Source organism: Brachyhypopomus gauderio, chromosome 3 (genome assembly GCF_052324685.1).
Source record: "Brachyhypopomus gauderio isolate BG-103 chromosome 3, BGAUD_0.2, whole genome shotgun sequence".
In the NCBI taxonomy this organism is placed as follows: Eukaryota; Metazoa; Chordata; class Actinopteri; order Gymnotiformes; family Hypopomidae; genus Brachyhypopomus; species Brachyhypopomus gauderio.
In genome coordinates, this window is record NC_135213.1 from 1,220,643 (window position 1) to 1,243,182 (window position 22,540).

The 22,540-nt window shown below is 42.6% G+C and overlaps 1 protein-coding gene across 7 annotated transcripts in view; it reads right to left on the reverse strand.

The window, feature by feature from the left end:
• Nucleotides 1–22,540, reverse strand: part of LOC143509920 (NACHT, LRR and PYD domains-containing protein 3-like) — a 43,009-nt gene that overhangs the window by 11,961 nt on the left and 8,508 nt on the right. For all 7 annotated transcript variants that reach the window (XM_076998803.1, XM_076998802.1, XM_076998807.1 and 4 more), the window contains 2 exons: nucleotides 16,190–16,360; nucleotides 15,380–15,553 (listed from right to left, as the gene is read on the reverse strand). In XM_076998803.1, coding sequence (XP_076854918.1) covers nucleotides 15,380–15,553; nucleotides 16,190–16,360 — 345 coding nt within the window. The remainder of the gene's footprint in view (nucleotides 1–15,379; nucleotides 15,554–16,189; nucleotides 16,361–22,540) is intronic.

Below are 22,540 nucleotides of genomic sequence, written 5' to 3' on the forward strand. Positions count from 1 at the left end.
GAACAGCCAAAGTTTCTCATATATTATTCAGTTTCAAACCTTTGAGCCAAACAATTTGTAAAGAAAGAAATAGTAAAGAAAACAGAACAGAGAGGCTGTTTTAACAATCATTACAACTTATTAGCGTTGCTCTCTGTCTCCTTCACACAGACACACATTCATTATCTCTCACACTGCATGCTGTATCAGTCTCACACTGTAATGGTTTCGGATTAGGAGATGGACACAATTGCTGGAGAGAGGTTGATTTATTGTTGGTAACAATTCGCAGCCTAACTGTGCCAACGCAGACGGTGCGAGACCGGCGAGGCATAACAGACTCTCACACACTTTGCACAAATAAACCTAACATATAGCGATAACATAAATCATACAATAAACACACAGAGGATCAAAGCCGCATAGGCTAACGACATACATGGACAACCGAATGAAAGACTAAATAAACACGAAAAACAATAACCATAAATTCCAAACAACCGGACATGGAATATCAACTAAACGCAAGAAAAGCAACTGAGAAGCAACTGACTACCAGAGAAGCAACTGTCTCAGGACAGGAAACTCAAACACAATCGACTATGTAACAACACACGAGACTAGAAAGACGCAGATCACAATAACCGAGGAAATAACTAACTATTAAGACACAAATACCAAGGAATTTTAAACAGTCAGAGAACTAAACATGAATAAACAATACAATGAACGTCTAGACTGGAATGACTGAACCTCGACAGTGAAGATACTCAGACAGCAGGACCATGGATAGATAGGTACTTGGTTTGGAGCAGAGAGCTTCAACATAACAGTGGCGTGTAACAGCAGAGCACCTGAGAGTTACACAAACATCAGACATACAACGAATAAATGCACAGGGAATAAAACTCAAACTCATTACACGGACAAACCCAAAACAGCTGATGAGACTAATACTGGGCGGGGAATAAAACAGAGGGCGTGACGATGAACAATTAAACAAAGACAAACAAAATGACAGCACGACACAGGAGGAGGGTAGAGTCAGACATTACACACACTTTCTCCATTAAGAACCACAAACCCCAATTTAACTAAAATGCAATTAAAAAGCCGACTATGAAATGAGGCTCTGTAACTGCAGCAAACATGTCAGATGTGTGTAAGAATTTTAAAGTGTGGGAGGATGACTCAAGGATAGCTGTCTGCATTGTTCTCCTGAATTGTGAAGAGGGGGTATGTCTGCAAGGAGTTACGGTTTGGGGGTGGGGGATGGGAGATTAAGGGTTATGCTTAAATTTGTTTATAAGACAAATATAATTTGGGAAAGGCGTTATATATAAATTAATTCTCAACAAACACACACGTTAACTGCACCCTCAGAAAACAGATTTATTTCAGAACTTTAGTTCCTCACTCTACAATTGCTGCATATGTGAATCTTCAGGTGTCTGATTGAGGACTGATTGAGATGAATGATAGGTGCTGCTTCATGAAGCTGGTTAAAAGAATACCAAGTGGATGCAAAGCCGTCATCAAAATATAGCTTAAAATTGTCTGCCATTACACCAATCTTGAAGAAGCCAGGTCTTGCCCCGATCTGAAAAAAAAACTACTGCCCCATATTAAATCTTACTTTCATTAGCAAACTAGTTGAACGTGCAGTTTCTGTCCAACTGAAAGAACATCTGACTGCAAACAAACTTTTCGAACTATTTCAGTCTGGTTTTAGTGTAAACCATAGCACCTAAACTGCTCTGTTGAGGGTATTTAATGATCTGTTGCTGGCAGCTGATTGTAGTCAAGTGAATGTTCTAGTTCGTCTAGATCTCACTGCAACATTTGACAGTTTGCCATGAAACATTCCTGCGCAGACTAAAGACTTCAACTGGGGTGACTGGGATAGCTCTTACTTGGTTTAGATCATATCTTACCGACAGGCAGCAGTTTGTATCGCTGGGCTGTTGTAGTATCGTTCAGATCTGACACTACCCAGCAAACAAGACCATTTGGGCCCATTTTGGGTTTCCTTTGGGCAGTGAGGGATAGGGCTTGCCCACTGATAACCTCATGAGGGCACACAATAGTTTAGCCCACTCTGGGCCCGTGCCCATTAGCACACTTCTAGCCATTACAGGTTAAATGTGGGCAGTGCACCAGGGCTTGCCCATAGTCAACCCCACATTAAGAAATGCATGTTTGATTACTGTAAAGAGAATTAAGGACAGCAGCCCAGCTGCTTTTACTTGAATATGCTGCATTGTGTCTCTTTTTAAGTCTCACATCACAGATGTGGTTATTATGGTTGGTCATTAAACAAGAAGTATACAGGGGGGCGTCTGGGTTGTGTGCACTTCATGTGTATATGAGGAGTGGGACTGTTTACAATGGGTGCCTGGCAGTTTATGGGAGGTTAGCAAAGAGTAGTTTTTATTATTTTAGCACAGAATCTGTGAAAATGTTCAAGATATGCAAAGTATTTTCCAGCTGTCCTCAGTCCCACTTTTGTGTATTGTAGTCTGATGAATTGTAGTTAAAACAGCAGTTGGTGGACACTCATGTAGAATATTGTTTTGCATCCCACTTTATATTTTTTGTTGCGAGTGTTGGGTGTCTAAACAATGAATTACAACAGCCACAATTGTTCGCTTTTCATCTTTTAAAAAATATATTGAGTGAAACAAAAACACAAAACTTAAACGATTTGTGATTCAAAAAAAGGCGTTTTGCCTCAGTCAATTTGCTGTATGATGGCCCTTAACATTTTTCATCAGGCACATAACAGGTCCTTTAATCCCTACCATATAATACGTTAACTAATGAACAGCATTGCTCTTAGTGTGTCTTATCAAACCTATTACATGCTCGCACGCACACACACACACACACACACACACACACACACACACACACACACACACACACACACACACACACACACACACACACTCTCTCTCTCTCTCTCTCTCTCACGGTATATACAATTGTAACAGGAAGACTCCGTTACAGAGTGTGCCTGAAAATACAGCCCGGTTTAATTAAGGGCACCGCCCATAGTGAATTAGTGCACATCACGAAGGGTATTTAAACTCTCGTGTGTTCTCGCTAGCTCGGAAGCTGATTGACGGGACGAGAGACGCGCTCGGGTCCGGGTGGCAAGAGTTATTACCCATTCTCACTGAGTTTCTGGGTGGCTAGAGTTATTACCCATTCTCAGAGTTGTTGAGTGGCCAGAGCTTTTACCCATTCTCGGAGTTTGAGATTGTTCGGGGCTTTTTAGAAGCTGACTGGGTGTGTTGTGAGCTGCATACGAGTGGTAAGTAGGCTGATGATAATGAAATATATTCCATGTTGTTGGAATCAATTAATTTGATGCATTTGTGCGCGTGCTGTAGGTCGCAGAGGTGGCCAAGTCACGGGCGATCTGAGTCATTCCAGCTATTGCACGGTAGGGCCGAGCTTGAGCGCAGGCAATGTTTTTAAATGATGTTCGTCTTAGTTAAAGTGTGTTCCTTCCTACAGGAGCCATCAGAGTGCGCGTGAGAGCTAGACCACTGTTTTCTCCCCTTTAATTTTCTTTATAGGAATTGGAGTTTGTTAGTGGCAGACGTGTTTTGTGGAACGTGATTTACTGTTGTGTTTTTTATTTTTAGCCCGGCGGTACGGTTGGAGAAAGGTGGGAGCAGAACGAGTGAGGTGTTGGCGGCACCTACCTATTTGGGGTTTATTTGCAGTGAATTTGAGTTTATTTGGAGCGCGTTCACGCGAACGTGTGGTGTGGGTTATTTGTGTATTGAGTGGTTTGTTTGCTTTATTCTTTTAGGTGCGCGCCAACCCCCGCTGGTGGAAGTGAGGTAACCTATGTTAGGTAGCTGCTCCGGAAAGTCTGTGGCTGTACCGCACGGTGCTTCTTTTTAAGAATGTCCGGTGTTTTATATTTTGTATAATAAATGATCTGCATCTCAGTCTCTGCAGTCCAACAATTTTATTTTCGCTGGCAGTAATCTCGCGCGGGTGAAACGTTACTGATTAGTTTCCCTCTAGTTGAGGGTGGCGTAGTCCAAACTATTATAATTGGCGCTGTGTGACGCGGTGAGCGTTACATTTTGGCGCAGTCGGCAGGATTAAAAGGCTGACGTGCAGATTGAGTTTTTTGGGTGTTTGTTTATTGTTAGTAACAAGGGGGAGAAAAACAGTGGTTGGCTCCGGAAGAGGATCCGCAAGACGACGTGGACGAAGACATCTTTGTTTTAGAGTGTAAATTGGGTTTTAAATATGGATCAGCAGCTCAGAGAGCTGAGAGAACGAGTTCAGCAGCTACAAGCTGATAATGAGAGACTACGTGCTGCTGGGTCACCTTCTAGTAGTAATGTAGCAGGTGCTGCATTAGAACAGGCTGTTGATCGTTTTGTTTATGTGCCACGGGAGCGGAAGTGCCCCAGGTTTTCGGGAAAATCATCCGATTTGTTATGGGTTGATGATTGGATTGAGGAAGCGCGTAGGTCCATGGAGGTTCGCCGTATGACTAGTGCAGAGCAGGCTCTGTTTTTATATGATCATTTGGATGGGGAGGCGAAAGCAGAGATTAGATTTCGCTCTGAGGTGGAGCGGAAAGATCCAGAGCGTATATTTGTTATTTTAAAGGAGGTTTTTAGCCATTCCCAATCGTATGTGGTTTTACAGCAGCAGTTTTTTCAGCGACGTCAGCTGGAAGGTGAGTCCCTGCGTGAGTATTCCCATGCTCTACTGTCACTGATGGCTGTGATTAAATGTAAAAATGATCGTGTTATTCCAAATTCAGATTTGCTGGTTCGAGATCAGTTTGTGGAACACGTGCGAGATGGGATGCTACGTAGGGAACTCAAGAGGTCCATTCGGTCTAACCCTGATATGTCCTTTTTGGACATACGGAGTGAGGCCATTCGTTGGGTTGAGGAAGGGGATCATGCGGCGACTCCAAGGGCACGGGCTTACTCATGTGACACTCAGGTGGAGGTGCGTGGGGGTTGTAGTCAGGTAGGTCTCGGTGCTTCGGCAGGCGAGTTAATTGCATTAAAAGAAACCTTACAGAAACAACAGAAGCAACTTGATTTGATTTTGGAGCACCTGGGGTCTGGGGTTAGGGCACGCGAACGACTGGAAGTGCCCTCAGTTTCACCGCAACCTCATCGGTTCCAGGCAGATGGTAGACCAATCTGTTCCCGTTGTGATCAGCCCGGCCATATTGCTAGGTTTTGTAATGGTGGGCCTAGGCCTTATTCAGGGAGGGGCCGCCGGGGATTAGCCCTCGGCTCAGGGGTTCAGGGAGCGGCAGCCGTGCCTGAGGCACAGGGAAACTAGTTCCCTCTGGTGTAGAGAGCCATACACTAGGTAAGGGTATTGAGGGCTCTGTGGTGACCTCAAAGCTGTTGGGTGCCCTTATCGGCACCTGCCCCACAGTAGAGGTTCAAATGGGAGGAGTGAGTGTTAAGTGTTTGCTTGATACAGGCTCCATGGTCTCTACAATCACTGAGGGGTTTTTCAGAAAACATTTTCAGAGTTCTACAATGGTTCTACAGCAGTGTAACTGGCTTCAGTTGAAAGCCGCTAATGGCCTTGAGATTCCTTATGTGGGGTACATCGAATTGGATCTTACGGTGCTGGGCAAAACCTTATGTGGCATGGGAATTTTGGTGGTTAAAGAGTCTGTTTGCTTAGAGCCTGGAGCCGTGAGTGTGGGGTTGCCTGGACTTTTGGGCATGAACGTGATTAGTGAGTGTTACAGAGAGTTGTTCCAGTCCCAAGGTGTTGCTCTGTTTCAGTCTGCACACATAGCCCCAGAGAGATCCGCTTGGAAACGGGTATTCAGCCATTGTCAATTTCTAAATCAGTTGCCCCCTTCGGGTCGTTTAGGCCGGGCTAGGGTAAAGGGGAGGGTGGCTGTGCTGATTCCAGCGGGCTCTATTAAGGCTGTGGCTGTTACCTGTGGAGTTACTGGCGGCTCTGTGGTGGACCCAGTGTTATTTGAACCTACAAGTGATGTTTTGCCTGCGGGATTGCTGGTGTCTCGTGCTCTCCTCCCTGTACAGGGAGGGATCAGCTTTGTGCCGGTAGTTAATGTGGCCGAACAGGATGTCTGGCTCCCTTCTCGTACGGGTTTGGGTGAGTTGTTTTTGGTTGATGCGCCATGTGATGGTTCGAGTGTTGCATTTGATGAGGAAGTGTCAGTTGTAGAACGCGTGGCAACCGTTCGCTCTGTACAGGCCGATTGTGGATCGACCAACTTTCAGGCCTGTTCCTGGCCTTCTTTAACAGTGCAACAAGAACAGGCGGCTTCGGCATTATTGCACAAGTATCGACAAGTGTTTAGCCAAGATGGTGCATTGGGGTGTACTGATTTGATCCAGCATGAAATTCCTTTGCTGGATGAGGTCCCTGTTCGGCAGCGGTATCGACGTCTCCCGCCTACGCAGTATGAGTTGGTGAAGGCCCACATTACAGAGCTTCTAGCAAAAGGGGTGGTGCGGCCTAGTTGTAGTCCCTATTCGTCGCCTATTGTGGTGGTTCAGAAAAAGGACGGGTCAATCCGTCTCTGTGTAGACTATAGACAGCTGAACGTGAAAACCCGGAAAGATGCCTATCCCTTGCCGCGTATAGAAGAGTCGCTAGATGCACTCTCGGGAGCCAAGTTGTTTACTACTCTGGATTTGGCTAGCGGTTACAATCAGGTCCCTATGGCGGAGGGAGATAAGCAAAAGACTGCGTTCTGTACTCCCTTTGGGTTGTTCGAATTTAATCGCATGCCTTTTGGGTTATGTAATGCCCCCAGTACCTTCCAACGGCTCATGGAGCGCATCTTCGGGGATGAAAGATTTCAGTCATTGCTGTTATATCTGGATGATATCGTGGTGTTTTCTTCTTCTTTTGAGGATCATCTGCAACGTTTGGAGTTGGTGTTTGAGCGGCTGCAACATCACCAGTTGAAGTTAAAATTTGACAAGTGTCATTTTTTTCAGACAGAGGTTCGGTATTTGGGACATGTGATCTCTGCGGAGGGGGTGTCAACTGACCCAGATAAAATCCAGGTGGTGGCTGACTGGGCGCGGCCCCAGACTGTGAAGGAGCTCCGATCTTTTTTAGGTTTCGCCTCATATTATCGAAGGTTTGTCAACGGATTTGCCCGCCATGCTGCCCCATTACACCGATTGGTTGCTACTCTGCAGGGTGGCCAGAAAAAGACCAGGTCCTGTGCTGTGGGAGGGCATTGGACTGGAGCTTGCGAAGAAGCTTTCCTTTTCTTGAAGCAGGCATTGGTGGCAGCCCCAGTCCTTGGCTATGCTGATTTCTCTAAGCCTTTCGTCCTGGAGATTGATGCTAGCCATAACGGGTTGGGGGCAGTGCTGTCTCAAGATCAGGGAGGTCAGCGTAAGCCCATCGCTTATGCGAGTCGAGGGTTACATCCGGCAGAGCAAAACATGTCCAACTATAGTGCTCTGAAATTGGAACTGTTGGGGTTGAAGTGGGCCGTGACGGAAAAGTTCCGTGAGTACTTGTTAGGCGCCAAGTTTACGGTATTTACTGATAACAACCCATTAAGTTATTTGCAGACCGCTAAGCTGGGAGCGGTGGAACAGCGGTGGGCTTCCCAGCTTGCTGGTTTTGATTTTGTGCTCAAGTACCGTCCTGGCATTAAGAATGGGAATGCGGACGCTCTGTCTCGTATGCCAGTTCCATCTGTCGACTCGGTTCAGGAAATAGTTCCGGGTGTGGTGGTTCCTGAATTAGTTGAGGCAGCGGTGCTAGAGCAGCCAGTATCGACACAAGTGGCGGCGATTGATGTGCTCCCTGTTCGTTCTAGGCCTGAGCTACAGGCTCTTCAGGCCACTGATCCAGTGATCAGGGACTTCACTATCTATTGGACCCGAGGTAGACCTCCCACTGTCGAAGAGCGTGCCATGCAGTCCCCCGCGGTAGTGGAATTGGTTAAGCAGTGGAAAAGAATACGGGAGGAAGCTGGGGTCTTGTATAGGGTTGTACATTCGCCAGACGGAGGGGAGGAAATTTTGCAACTGCTGTTACCTGAGGTGTTACAGAGGGAGGTGTTGGTTGCCCTTCATGATGATCATGGGCATCAGGGTACGGAGCGAACCACTAATTTGATCCGACAACGGTGTTATTGGCCCTTTATGCGGAAGGATATTGCCCGATGGTGCCAGGAGTGCTCACGTTGTGTGGTTGCTAAGGCCGTACAACCAAAGGTACGCACGTTCATGGGGCGGCTCAGTGCTTCCCGGCCATTAGACATAGTTGCCATAGATTTCACTGTCTTGGAACGTTCCAGTGATGGGAGAGAGAATGTTTTGGTAATAACGGATGTGTTTTCAAAGTTCACACAGGCCTATCCAACTCCAGACCAGAGAGCCAGTACCGTGGCTAAGGTTCTGGTTGAGCGGTGGTTCTACAAGTATGGCGTGCCCAAACGGATCCATTCGGATCAAGGTCGAAATTTCGAGGGGGAATTGTTGAAGAGTCTCTGCCGACTGTATGGGGTAGAAAAGAGTCGGACAACTCCTTACCATCCAGCTGGAAATGGGCAATGTGAGAGGTTTAACAGGACCATGCATGACTTGTTGCGCTCTCTTCCCCCAGAGCAGAAGAAGAGGTGGCCTTTACATCTTTCCCATCTTCTGTTTGCTTACAATACCACTGTTCATCAGTCCACAGGGTATTCCCCGTACGAGTTGTTGTTTGGTCAGAAGCCACATTTACCTGTTGACTTTCTGTTGGGACAGGCTGAGGAGGAGATGGTGGAAGGGTCGGTTGGTGAATGGATCAGAGGGCAACAGGCATTCCTGGAAAGCGCTTTTAGTCATGCTAAACGAAATATGGAGGCTGCCGCCGATGCGAGAGCCCAGAGGTCTCAACCCCAGGCTGTACACATTCTCCCAGCTGGCACCCTGGTTTACCGGCGTAATCATGTGCAAGGGCGAAATAAGATTCAAGACCATTGGGATGGGGTTAGGTACAGGGTGGTTCAGTGCCTGGATAGTGGGGGCAGGGTTTACACTATTCGCCCAGAGGAGGGAACAGGCCCCGATAGAAATGTACATCGGGCTGAGTTGCGGGAAGTTCCTGGCCAGCATTTGGTTGTACCAGGAGTGGACCTAGTAGGTCAGAGCGAGGATAAGAGCGAATCGCCGCTGGAGAGTGAAGATGAGGGGGATATCGGTTTGTGGATTGAACCACACCAGTCAGGCTCTGCATCTAATAGGCGGCTGGAGTATCAGGAGGGTGAGTCCATCCCTGTAGGAGTAAATCCAGGGGATGTGAGGAGGACGTCCAGAGTGACTGCAGGTCAGCATTCCAACCCTTTTAACCTCCCACGCTCAGTGGCGACATCATCAAGGCTGTTAGTTCACCCTCCACTAGAAACGAGACCAGTGCTGCATAGACCCTGGGAGTGAGTGGGGAAATCACTGGGACAGTGATTTATTGTATGAGGGGGGTAGATGTAACAGGAAGACTCCGTTACAGAGTGTGCCTGAAAATACAGCCCGGTTTAATTAAGGGCACCGCCCATAGTGAATTAGTGCACATCACGAAGGGTATTTAAACTCTCGTGTGTTCTCGCTAGCTCGGAAGCTGATTGACGGGACGAGAGACGCGCTCGGGTCCGGGTGGCAAGAGTTATTACCCATTCTCACTGAGTTTCTGGGTGGCTAGAGTTATTACCCATTCTCACGGAGTTTCCGGGTGGCAAGAGTTATTACCCATTCTCAGAGTTTGAGATTGTTCGGGGCTTTTTAGAAGCTGACTGGGTGTGTTGTGAGCTGCATACGAGTGGTAAGTAGGCTGATGATAATGAAATATATTCCATGTTGTTGGAATCAATTAATTTGATGCATTTGTGCGCGTGCTGTAGGTCGCAGAGGTGGCCAAGTCACGGGCGATCTGAGTCATTCCAGCTATTGCACGGTAGGGCCGAGCTTGAGCGCAGGCAATGTTTTTAAATGATGTTCGTCTTAGTTAAAGTGTGTTCCTTCCTACAGGAGCCATCAGAGTGCGCGTGAGAGCTAGACCACTGTTTTCTCCCCTTTAATTTTCTTTATAGGAATTGGAGTTTGTTAGTGGCAGACGTGTTTTGTGGAACGTGATTTACTGTTGTGTTTTTTATTTTTAGCCCGGCGGTACGGTTGGAGAAAGGTGGGAGCAGAACGAGTGAGGTGTTGGCGGCACCTACCTATTTGGGGTTTATTTGCAGTGAATTTGAGTTTATTTGGAGCGCGTTCACGCGAACGTGTGGTGTGGGTTATTTGTGTATTGAGTGGTTTGTTTGCTTTATTCTTTTAGGTGCGCGCCAACCCCCGCTGGTGGAAGTGAGGTAACCTATGTTAGGTAGCTGCTCCGGAAAGTCTGTGGCTGTACCGCACGGTGCTTCTTTTTAAGAATGTCCGGTGTTTTATATTTTGTATAATAAATGATCTGCATCTCAGTCTCTGCAGTCCAACAATTTTATTTTCGCTGGCAGTAATCTCGCGCGGGTGAAACGTTACTGATTAGTTTCCCTCTAGTTGAGGGTGGCGTAGTCCAAACTATTATAATTGGCGCTGTGTGACGCGGTGAGCGTTACACAATGTTTGCAGTGCGCCCGTAAATTTAGCTAGTTGACAAGACCCGCTAGGTAAACATTTACACATTAGCATGCTGTTTGTGAGATATATCTTAACATGAAATATAGGCAGCATTAGAGATTTCAAGCACCTACAGAGTCTAGACTATAGTTGCTAGCTTTTATATACAACTCTGTGTATACATTTCTAGGTGTCTACATTACTACTTATTCCATCACCTCAACTTCATTTCATGTAAGTTAGAATTACATATGAAACATTTATGAATTTATTACACACTACCACACCATACTACTATCGCCTTATGTCTCTTCACAGTTGTTCTTTTTGTTTTTCTTTCACAGATTGTATATTTAGGAACAGTTGGAGGATGTGACGTCCAAACAACGACCAGGAGGGTGATGTCATATTTGTTAGTTAACAGTCTTGCTCTGCAGCTCTGGGGAGAGCTCAGGGTCTGGGGAGAAGAGATCTTTTCAAGATCTTATCCTGTGTAAAGTGGTCATAGGTGAGAATAAATTTGCTGCTTGGGTTTATTATTTCTTTTGCTTGCAATTCATCTGTAGCCTACAGTTTGTCTATAAGTTTTCACTGGAAATTGCTCAGTCAATACTTTTTCACTTTTATGGTAAAGTGATAGTGGATGAAGGCAACACTTAATAGATGTTTAAAATGTATATTACATTTTATAGAAATCTATGAGTGTTTTAGTCTCTACCTGTTTAATTAATCTGAAACATTCAGAATATTTTTGTACATTTGTGCTGTACAACTACATAGAGGCAGTCCACAGAAGTGCACCAGAACAGATGACCAATGCTGCAGTTGAGGCTGCAATCAAGGTGTGGCTGAGGAACGCTAGAGACCGTGATGGAGGTAGAAAAGAAAGAATGTTCAGAAGACACACACAGAACCAAGTCTGATTTATGATGTTCATGCTATTGATTATGGTTTTCCAGTCGTTTTGTTTGAAATATTCTTTTAGTGAATTCAGTGTCATTTTTTCCTTGCACTTGAAAGGTATTTCATTTACTGTTTTATATTACTCATTATTTTGCTGTGCTCAGAATATTCAGCAAGCATGTGATATTAAAGAATCTTTATTGAATGCAAAAGACAATCTGCAGTTCAGATGTAAATGCTAGTTTAAGTTTAAACTTAAACTGGATGTTTTTTCAATGTAAAATAAATAATGACTTGACCCTTTTTCAAACTCTTGGTGGTTTTTACATGAGGTAAGCATTTAGGCTCCAAAAGAGGCAAAAAATGTTATTTTCTAGATAATCTATTTGTAGTTTAAAGAAGAGAATACACCGATGGCAGACTATGGGAAAGTGGTGGTGGCTATGGGTGGAACAGTCTAAAAGCTTTAATGTGAGTAAGATATATGGGGCCAGTGTAGGCAGCTGTGGGCTGAGTAGTGGCCCTGATTGGGTCCATAAGTGGCTCAGAGTGGGAAAGTGGCAAATTGACCGCTATAGGCTGAACAATGGCAAGTTATATGGGACCAGTGTAGGCAACTGTGGTCTAAGTAGTCGGCTAAGAAAGGGCTTGAATTGGGCAAACTCAGATAACTGGGCTGATTGTGGGTAGCCCATTTGGGTCCATAACAGTGGGCCCTGTTACGCCCCCACGTTCAAGCCGGAGGGGGTCCAATGTGGGCAGCCCAAATAGGGCCACATTTTAAGCCCGCTGTGGTCCCAAAGAGGGCCACTGTTGCCATGTTTGCTGGGTACAACATTGTCCTTTAGTGTTCCCCAGGGTTCAGTTCTTGGCTCATTCTCATCATCTACATCCTTCCGCTGGGTGATATCATCAGACAGCACAGCCTCCAATTTCACCGTTATGCTGATGCAAATCTACATCTCCACTAAACTCTCAGATACACTGCCTCCAGATTCCTTGGTTAGCTGCCATGTCGATATTAGGAACTGGATAGCTAAGAATTTTCTTAAACTAAACAGTAAAAAATCTGAAGCTGTTCTTATTGCTTCCCCTTCCACCTTCAAGAAAATGAGACAATTGACAATATCTATCCCTGGCTTTATCCAATCATCTGTGTCCAAAGTTCGCAACCTTGGTGTCATTTTAGACTTTACACTTTCTCTTGAGGCACACATTAGCAACATAACTAAAACAGCATTTTTCCACCTCGGAAATATTGCAAGGCTACGTCCCTCTCTCCCAAACACTGTGGCTGAAACACTCATACATGCATTCATTTCATCATGACTTCATTATTGTAACTCCGTCTTGGTTGGGCCCCCTACCAGGAGTCTAAAACAGGTGAACATATAACCCCAAAGCTGAAAGAACTGCACTGGCTTCTAGTAGTATTGAATACTAGATAAAACTCTGCTCTTGATTTTTAAGTTTTTCCATGGCTTGGCACCTGATTATCTTTGTTCTATTGTCAAGATACTGTCCTTCACATTCTCGAGAGAATTCTCCTTCTTGGTCTGCTGATACTTGTCTGCTCGCAGTTCCTTCTGCTGTTTGGTCAAAGAGCTTTCAGCTTTCAGTGGTGCAAAATTATGAAACTCAATCCCTCTATATCTCCATACATGTACATCAATGGATGTTTTTAAGAGGCACTTAAACATATCTTTTTGAGATTGCTTTTATGAATTTGTAATTTTAATTTGTTACTTAAAACATTCAAGTAAAATAGATATAAAATTGTTTTTATATGGTTTCTTATCTTATTGTAAAGTGTCATTGAGTATCCTGAAAGGCACTTATAAATAAAAATGTTATTAATATGGTCTGCATTCATATTGGTTAGTCGTGCTTTCTTGTCTTTGGTTTAGGTTACTGATATTTTCCTTCCCCATATCTAGTGGTCTGGTTTTGTTCTGTTTCTGTATTGCTCGGTTGCTTCAGTCCATGCTGTGTTATACTCATGCCTTATATTATGTTGAAACATTCCTTTTCATATAAACCTCTTTTCCTTTCATAGTTGCAGTGGCTCTTCATATTCTTTCAGTAGTGCTTAAGTGAAGCGTTTCGCAGTATGTCACGCATTCTTCGTATGTGCACGGGTCAAATAGAGGAGACCAGCTCTGTTAAAGTGTGTGCCAGCCCTTTATTGCATATGTGTCCACCCCGGCTCTGAAAACGTTAGTTTCTTTCTCTTTGCTTTTGGCCCAAAATATTCATCAGTGCCTCCCAGGAAAGACGGGTGAGGAACCGAACCCAAACTACTTGAGGTCCAGTGTGAAATATCCACAGTCAGTCATGATTTGGGGTACCAGGTCCAGGTGTTGGTAAACTCTGCTTTCTTAAATTCAAGGTCACTGCAATAGTCTACCAGAATGTATTATGGGACTTCATGATTCCTTCTGCTGAGGACCTGTATGGAGATGTAGATTTCATCTCTCAGCAGGACCTGGCCCCTGCCCATACTGCCAGAAGCACCACAGCCTGGTTTGATGCCCACTGGACTTAAACCCCATTGAGAATCTATGGGGTATTCTCAAGAGGAAAATGAGGGCCACCAGAAATAACAACAGAGCTTATAACAAGCATCAAGGAAATCTGTGCTTCCATAACTCTCAGGCAATTCCACAGTCTCAACACCACGTCGCATCAAGGCAGTGATTATAGCAAAGGGATTCCCAACCAAGTACTGAAGATATTTTGAAAGTACCATTTTTTGATTGATTTGATGTGATCCTAATTAGTTTTTTTCTGTAAAAACTGAGAAGCAGTTTGGAGTGGTTTCTCCACAGTATTGGGTGCACAAATTCACAGGAAGACTGTGTCATTCCAACAGAAACATGGGTACACACAATTATCCCTGATGTTGCCACTGAGCTAGCAGGTCACACAGCATTTCATTGAATACAAAAACTCTGGTGAGAATTTAAGATTTTATGTTCAGAACAACTGGTGCACTAATACCAGATACTGTATTGCCATGTTAGGATGCCTGTTGGGTGCCTCTCTCTAGTAAATAAACCTCCGTATTTTCTGGACTATAGAGCGCACCTCAATATAAGCCACACCTACAAAGTAAAAAAAAAAAAAAAAAAAAAAAGGAAAATGTTGTATAAGCCCCACCTGCTAAAAGCCGCATATATCTACTGAACTGAATACATTTAACTGCACTGATCAGTTTCTAAACGGTGCCTGTAGCATTTCACGTACGACAGATTTGGCTTTCAGCTGGTGTTGTGCCAAATTCCAACTCCCCTCGTTTATCTGCACATAAAGACGCTACAGATTATATTGTCGATTTATGGTTCTATGCATAAATAAGAACTAGACTTTAATTATCCATCACAGCAAACTGCATGGCATTATCCATGTCCAAAGACACACTGGCTCAAGGGTGTTAATTATTTTAAATAAAAAACACACTGGCTATACCGAAGTTCACCACTGACCACATGACTTTGCAGTATTACAGCAGTATTATGTCTAAATATGAAAATTAGCACTTTCTTCTTTGATTTACAACTTTGACCTACCACCTGATTCACTTTCTACTCCACCCCCTGATGGGTGAAGAAAAGTCTACAGCAAAGCCACACCTCATTATAAGCCGCGTGGTTCGAATCATGGGGAAAAAAGTAGCGGCTTATAGTCTGGAAAATACGGTAGATCCCACAACAACTTTGTTGTATAAGGGCCTCAGCAGGATTGCTAATCAACTTTATTGTACTCTAATTTATGTTGCAATGACAATAAAGGAATCAAATCTTAGAGGACACATGACTTTTAAAAACTGCTCTGCATTGTCATCACACCTTACTGTTTTAGTTTCAAAATAGACACAGAAAGCTCACCTAAGAATCTCCAGTTTACAGTGTGAACTCTTCAGTCCAGCACAGAGCTGCACCACTCCTGAATCCTGCAGATCATTGTTATTCATCTCCAGCTCTCTTAGTGAGGACCTTTTTGTTTGTAGAACTGATGTGAGACATTTGCATGAGTCCTCAGTGAGACCACAGCGAGACAGTCTGCAAATAATAAATACAGAACAAAGGGCAGTTTAGTCAGAGGATAACAATAACACCACCAATTAATATTAATTATAATAATAATGATTTCAAGTTAATAAACCTAATCACCATAGCAACAAATACAGGTAATTTCCTTCCGTTCTCTAGCATACAGCTGTAGTCATAACCCATTCCACTGTCATAGTTTTTTTTTCTTCCACTTTTCAACTTTCTTACTGACCAATCACATTATAGACAGACCTGCCAAATCATGGAATATATAACTAATTAACCCAGAAAACTAAATTGTCATTTACATACTTACAAACTACTAACACCAATATACCAAGAACACCAACACCAAGAAGATTGTGTTTCTGAGCAAAACATGTGCAACACAGCTGTGTTCAACACACTTTCCTGATCTAGACTCTGCTTCACTAAACCTATCAAACACAACCACCAGCAACTCATTACACAATAGTCAATCCAGGTGTTGATAGATAATCAATAGGCAGGACAATCTGAAGACGTGTGCTTGTAATGAATTTAATGGTGTACTACAAAAGTTTATTGTGTTTTAAAGAGAATACTGACCTTTTAAAATCATGTAGTCACAACTTACTGTTTTCATTCAAGAATAAATTCACTCACCTGAGAATCTCCAGTTTACAGTGTGAACTCTTGAGTCCAGCACAGAGTTGCTCCACTCCTGCATCCTTCAGGTCATTATTATTCATTTCCAGCTCTGTCAGTGAATTTTCTGTTTGAAGAACTGATGTGAGAGACTCACAAGCCTCTTCAGTGAGACCACAACCAGACAGTCTGCAAAGCAGGATTAAATACAGTTTGGCCCATGTGGTTTGCTCAGTCCTTACACTAATGCATAGCTTGGGTTGAAGTTATGAAAAATTTGCATTTGAGTTCATGCATGAAGAAAACCTGAAGAAATTTTAATGGCAATCAAACCTTAAATTTGTACTTTAGAGAGCCATTCTGTTTGAAGAATGGTACATGGCCAGCCGTGTTAGGGATTTTGAGGAGCTCAAGAAACGCATTCTACTCAAACTTTTAAGACTTGTCCACCTACCCAGTTGGCTATATAACTCAATATACTGGTAAATAACCCTAGTGAATGGTGTCAGTGTCCTGGAAAATAACCCTGTTTGGCTCTAAACAATAGAAGAGATACATATGTGCCCAACCAGTGCCCCTTGTGGATCCACTGAAACCCTGAGCACAAACGAATGATTCTGGAGGAACAGATACTGCAGTAGTGATTATGGAGGAATAAACACTGCAGTAGTGATTACCAGACATGTGAACAAGTCACTAAGTTGCAATTAACAAGTAAGTCTCAAGTCTTCACAATCAAGTCTCGAGTCAAGTCTCAAGTCAATACAATCAAGTCTCGAGTCAAGTCCCAAGTCAATACAAGCAAGTCTCGAGTCAAGTCCCAAGTCTTAAACTTCAAGTCCTAGTCAAGTCACCAGATGTAATTTCAATATTTAACACAATTGATGCAGTTGATTAGTAGTATATTAAGTTAGTCAGACTAACTAACGTTAGGCGTTTGAGTGTTTCGGTTCGCTTGAGTGAAATGTCGTCGCAATTGTCATCGTCACCTACCCCCACCCCCCCCGTTCGTTCGTCCGTCCGTCCCCCCGGTCCCCGCTTTTGAATTATTGTTGGTGCGGACCGCTGACACAAGTCAAGTTGCTCATGTGGACCCCTGTAAAAGTTCATTTTCGACCCCTGAGTTATCACCAGTGGTGGACAGTAACGAAGTAAATGTAATTCGTTACTGTACTTAAGTAACATTTCCATGTATTTGTACTTTACTCAAGTACTTTTATTTGGTAAGACTTTATACTTTTACTTCACTACATTTCAAAGCGAAACTTTATACTTTTTACTTCGCTACATTTACAGAAACATCTCGTTCCTTTTTTATTTTTAAATCAACGCTTAATAAAATACAGAGAGATCAAAGTCTACCGTGTCACAGACTATAACCAATCAGCGCTCAGTAAGAGATTAAGATTTGAACGCTAAATGGGTGAAGATCTGACATGGCTGCAACAGATGGCTTTCCCCAACACCCCTGGCCTTATTTAGACCAATTGTTTGAATTCCTCGAAAAGAAAAATGATTCATATTCCTTCAAGTGTCTCCTCTGCATTCCGAAGAACACATCGTTGTCATAATTTATGAACTCGTCGTCAAACTTGAAAAAACACATCGAGGTAAGTTCGCCATTATAAGAACTACCAACAGGGTGGTTTATATACCCCGGTTAATTATATCACACTGAAATACACTACATTTAACAGATGCTTTTATCCAAAGCAGTGTGCTAGTACCCAAATTGCAATCTGTGGAGATGCTAAACGCCAGTTTAACACAGGAGACTCCCACATCAAACGTTAAAGCCGGGGACACATACACGCGAATTTGGCCAAGCGAAGCAAACTTCGCAATTCATTCCTATGAGGGAGGCAAAGGCAAACAAATATGAGCGAAGCGAAGCTAAATTATTAAATGATTATTTAATTTTTAAATAAAAATGATTATTATTAAAATGATTATTATTATATTAATTATATTAATTATTTACGCAATAATACATGAGGGAGTGCTATAATGTGTGGCACTGCTGTAGTGCTGTCGTAGGCAGGCCGAGTCCCGTAGATCAGCACAGCAGTGACAATATTACACGTTATAGCACGAACCTCTAGTGTATTATTGCGATTATACCACAGTTCCATTATCGCTGTTTATTGAAAGATTTTGAGTTAAAGAGGACGAGAAAATATGACATGTTTGGTTAAAACACTCCGCCAGTTAAAATAGTTCCATTCAATGGCTCGCTGCTAAACTTACACAACACTGGAACAGCCTTACCCAATAAATATTATAGAGGTAAATATACACAAAAACAACTGTTGATAAAATTGTATTTATTAAAAATAAAGTACAGCAATTATATAATATAGCTGCTGATGCTATATAACTCTTCCTTCACGTTTCTGACGGATCCATAAAAACGTCGTAGAAGCTGATTCATTTCATTTTTGTTGATGATTACTAAAATCGACTGCAATGTCGTTGCTCTTTAACTAGGATGTAAACACATTAAGAGCTCAGGACGTTTGTTTTACGGTATTAACTTTGTTTCTCTGCATTTCCAGCTCATCCAAATCATTGTTTGTAAGAGCCAAACCTTGGCTCATTGGAGGAATCATGCTTGTCATTTATAGCTTCATCTTCCAGTTTCATATCGAAACAAATGCCAATAGATTTAACGAACTCCCTGTAATTCATATTGATAATGTTGCTGCTTGTTTGTAGTTGCGCTGTTTGGCATGTAAACGCTGCTTCCTTGCTAGGTTACCTGTATGTGGCGGAGTAATACATAGAGAGCTTCGGTTACAGTGCTATAACGTGTAATATTGGCACTCCTTTATCGCCTCTCAGCCAATCACATTGTAGGGTCGGAACTAACTGTGGTATAATATTAATTATTTGGCCAAGTTTAATATTATGAGTTCAGTTGGTTGGGCTGCACACAGTTCTATTCCTAGGTGCTTGAGCTAGGTGGACAACATATAACCTCTTCATATAGTGTATCGCCTCTTCAAAACTTTGGTAATGTTTGATCAAATGTAATGTTTATAGTGAATAATTTATCAGTTGTGTTTTACAACATCAGTTGTGATGGTGTTTGTTATTTGTTATTCGTTTTTTGACAACTGAAATTAATGAAAAATAAAATGAAACTTGAATTAGTGTTTTTTGTGTTGTTTCTTCAAAAGCACTTGGTCTTACTTAAATATAATATAGTTTTGAGTATTTTGTGTTTGCTAGGCAATTGTAAGGCACTGTTTCATTGTTCACCTGTTGATCGAGTAGGCCTAGTGGTTTTGATGTGACGCTAAGAAAAAAAAGGTTTTTACTTTTAATACTTAAGTATTTTTGAAGGCAGATACTTTTGTACTTCTACTCAAGTAAAAAACTGAGGTGAATACTTTTACTTTTACTTGAGTAATGTTCAATGCAAGGTAACTGTACTTTTACACAAGTACCTAATTGGTGTACTTCGTCCACCACTGGTTATCACATCCCAGCTAGCTAGCTAACCATTATAGCATTATGTTAAATATACATAGCAGAGACTTTTTTTGTTTGTGCAGCCTCAAATGTCGAACAAAGTTTGAAGTGGTTGCATCTCCATCTCTTATCCTAACTCCACATGTCTTGCATATCGCAGTTCTTATTTTATTCACAACAGCATAATCTTTATAATTGAACGGGATCATTTTTGGGAGCATGTTGCTTGTCCTCTTCGCACAAATTCAACGCTGCTGCCCCCCTCCCCCTCCCCCTCTCCCCCGATCAGCTGCAGAACTTCACCTGTAATTTACGGATAAACTGAGCTGAGCAGTTCACATTTTACAGCACCATTTAATACAAAATGATCCAGTTATGTGATTCTATATTACTTATTTATTATGTTAAAATAAGGATTTCAAATCTTTTCAAGTCTTAAAGCTCAAGTCCATTTCCAAGTCCAATTCAGTAAAGGTAAAGTCTAAGTCAAGTCGCAAGTCTTCAGTGATGTTGTCGAGTCAAGTCACAAGCAGTGACTGTATATATAATGGACGGTACGTCGCCGTTGACTCCCATTGTGAACTTTTGAAGCCACCAAGATGGCCGCACGGACACCGCCATCTTGGATGCGCTTGCGCAGTAGATGAAAATTGGAGCCAGAGCATGCGCATTAGAACCGGTAGGCAGGACAGTATCTCCGCCAGAGACCGTATCTCCGCCCAGACATTCGTTAGGATACGCCCACCAGTATAGACACTTTTGACGTTTTACAAAATAAACAAAGGTAAAAGGTTTTAATACTGCTGTCGAGAGTTTTGATGTAATCCGGCCCGTTCACTTACATGGGAATGGGCGGGGTTAAAAGTTGTACTGCAGCCAGCCACTAGAGGGAAGCTGACTCACGGAGGCTTCACTTTTCACTTGTGTCATCCAGTCCACTTATATATACGGTCTCTGGTCACAAGTCATCAGTTTAGTGACTCGAGTTGGACTCGAGTCCAAGTCATGTGACTTGAGTCCACATGTCTGGTGATTACTACTAGTGATTGCCCGATATATCTGCTGACCGATTAATCGGGCCGATTTTTGGCATTTTTTTTAGATCATCGGCCTATATATGAGCCCAAGAGGCCGATATTTACACAATGCACACAGGCAATGCTGTGGGCAGCTCTGTCATTCTGGCTGGAAGAGCACCCCCTTGTGTCCATTCTCAGGAACAGACAGAAGCAGTTATCTGTTAATAAATGCTGTTAAGTGCACTTAGATTTTTTTTTTTTTGAAAAGTTTGTTTTACTTTTTTATTTATATTTTGATTACTTATCTAAATTTGCAGACAAAATGTCTGTTTGATGCTTTAATAATGGCTCATTAGTTAATTGAGACCAAAAACTACTGCTGCTGTTATATATTTTTTTATGAATGTTCATTGTCAAAAATATAATGATGCTGCTATCTGCTTGTGTATGTTAAGTGCACTGAAATTTTGTATTTTATTTTGTTGCAAAAAGAGCAAAGAGGAGACTGTGCTAAATAAATGTTTAAGTTCTTTAGTTTTGTATATTGTTTTTTATTATTTTTATTATAGTATTTTATTCGTTTTTAAATTAAAAAAATGAAAATATTGGCTTTACATATCGGCATGGACATCGGCCATCAAAAAACCCATATCGGTCGATCACTAATTACTACTGTGTAAAACACAGATTACTACTGTGTAAAACACTACTGAATAAATACTGTGGTGGTGATTTTGGAAGAACAGATACTGCAGTAGTGAAACTGGAGGAGACTACTGAACTCCAGGTTGGGAGAGCAGAATTATTTAGCACTATAATAGCAATAAGTTAAAGTTAATGGTCTGACTAAGGTAATGGTTTGACTGTAATGTTGCTGAAAAAGCTGAACCTTATCACCAAGAGTGTGAACTAAATGTAGGATAGTTCTCAACATGGAGAAATTAACACCTATCCATAACAGCTAATAATACATCACCCTCAGTACAATTAGAATAACAAAACACTGGACTGGAATGAATGACTGGACAGTGTTACTACAATCCAAACCCTTATAGGAAACTTCATAGATTTACTTAAGCATCTGGTGTTGGAACCTTCAATCCACTACAGGGGTTGGACAATGAAACTGAAACACCTGTTATTTTAGTGATATTTAGTCATTAATTGCACATTGCACCAGTAAGAGTAGAGTGTGAAGGTTCAATTAGCAGGGTAAGAGCACAGTTTTGCTCAAAATATTGCAATGCACACAAAAGTATAAGTGACATACCAGAGTTCAAAAGAGGTCAAATTGTTGATGCACGTTTTGCTGGTGCATCTGTGACCAAGATAGCAAGATTTGTGCTTTGTAATGTATCAAGAGCCACGGTATCCAGGGTAATGTCAGCATACCACCAAGAAGGATGAACCACATCTAACATGATTAACTGTGGATGAAAGAGGACGCTGTCTGAAAGGGATGTATGGGCGTTAACCCAGATTGTATCCAAAAAACAAAACCACGGCTGCCCAAATCACAACAGCATTCAATGTGCACCTCAACTCTCCTGTTTCCATCAAAACTGTCCGTCCGGAGCTCCACAGGTTCAATATACACAGCCAGGCTTCTATAGCCAAACCTTTGATCACTCGTGCCAATGCCAAACGTTGATTTCAATGTGCAAGGAGTACAAATCTTGGGCTGTGTACAATGTGTAACATATATTGTTCTCTGATGAGTCCACCTTTACTGTTTTCCCCACACCCGGGAGAGTTACGGTGTGAAGAAGCCCCAAAGAAGCGTACCACCTAGACTATTGCATGCCCAGAGTGAAGCATGGGGGTGGATCAGTGATGGTTTGGGCTGCCATATCATGGCCCTTGGCAAAATACTTGT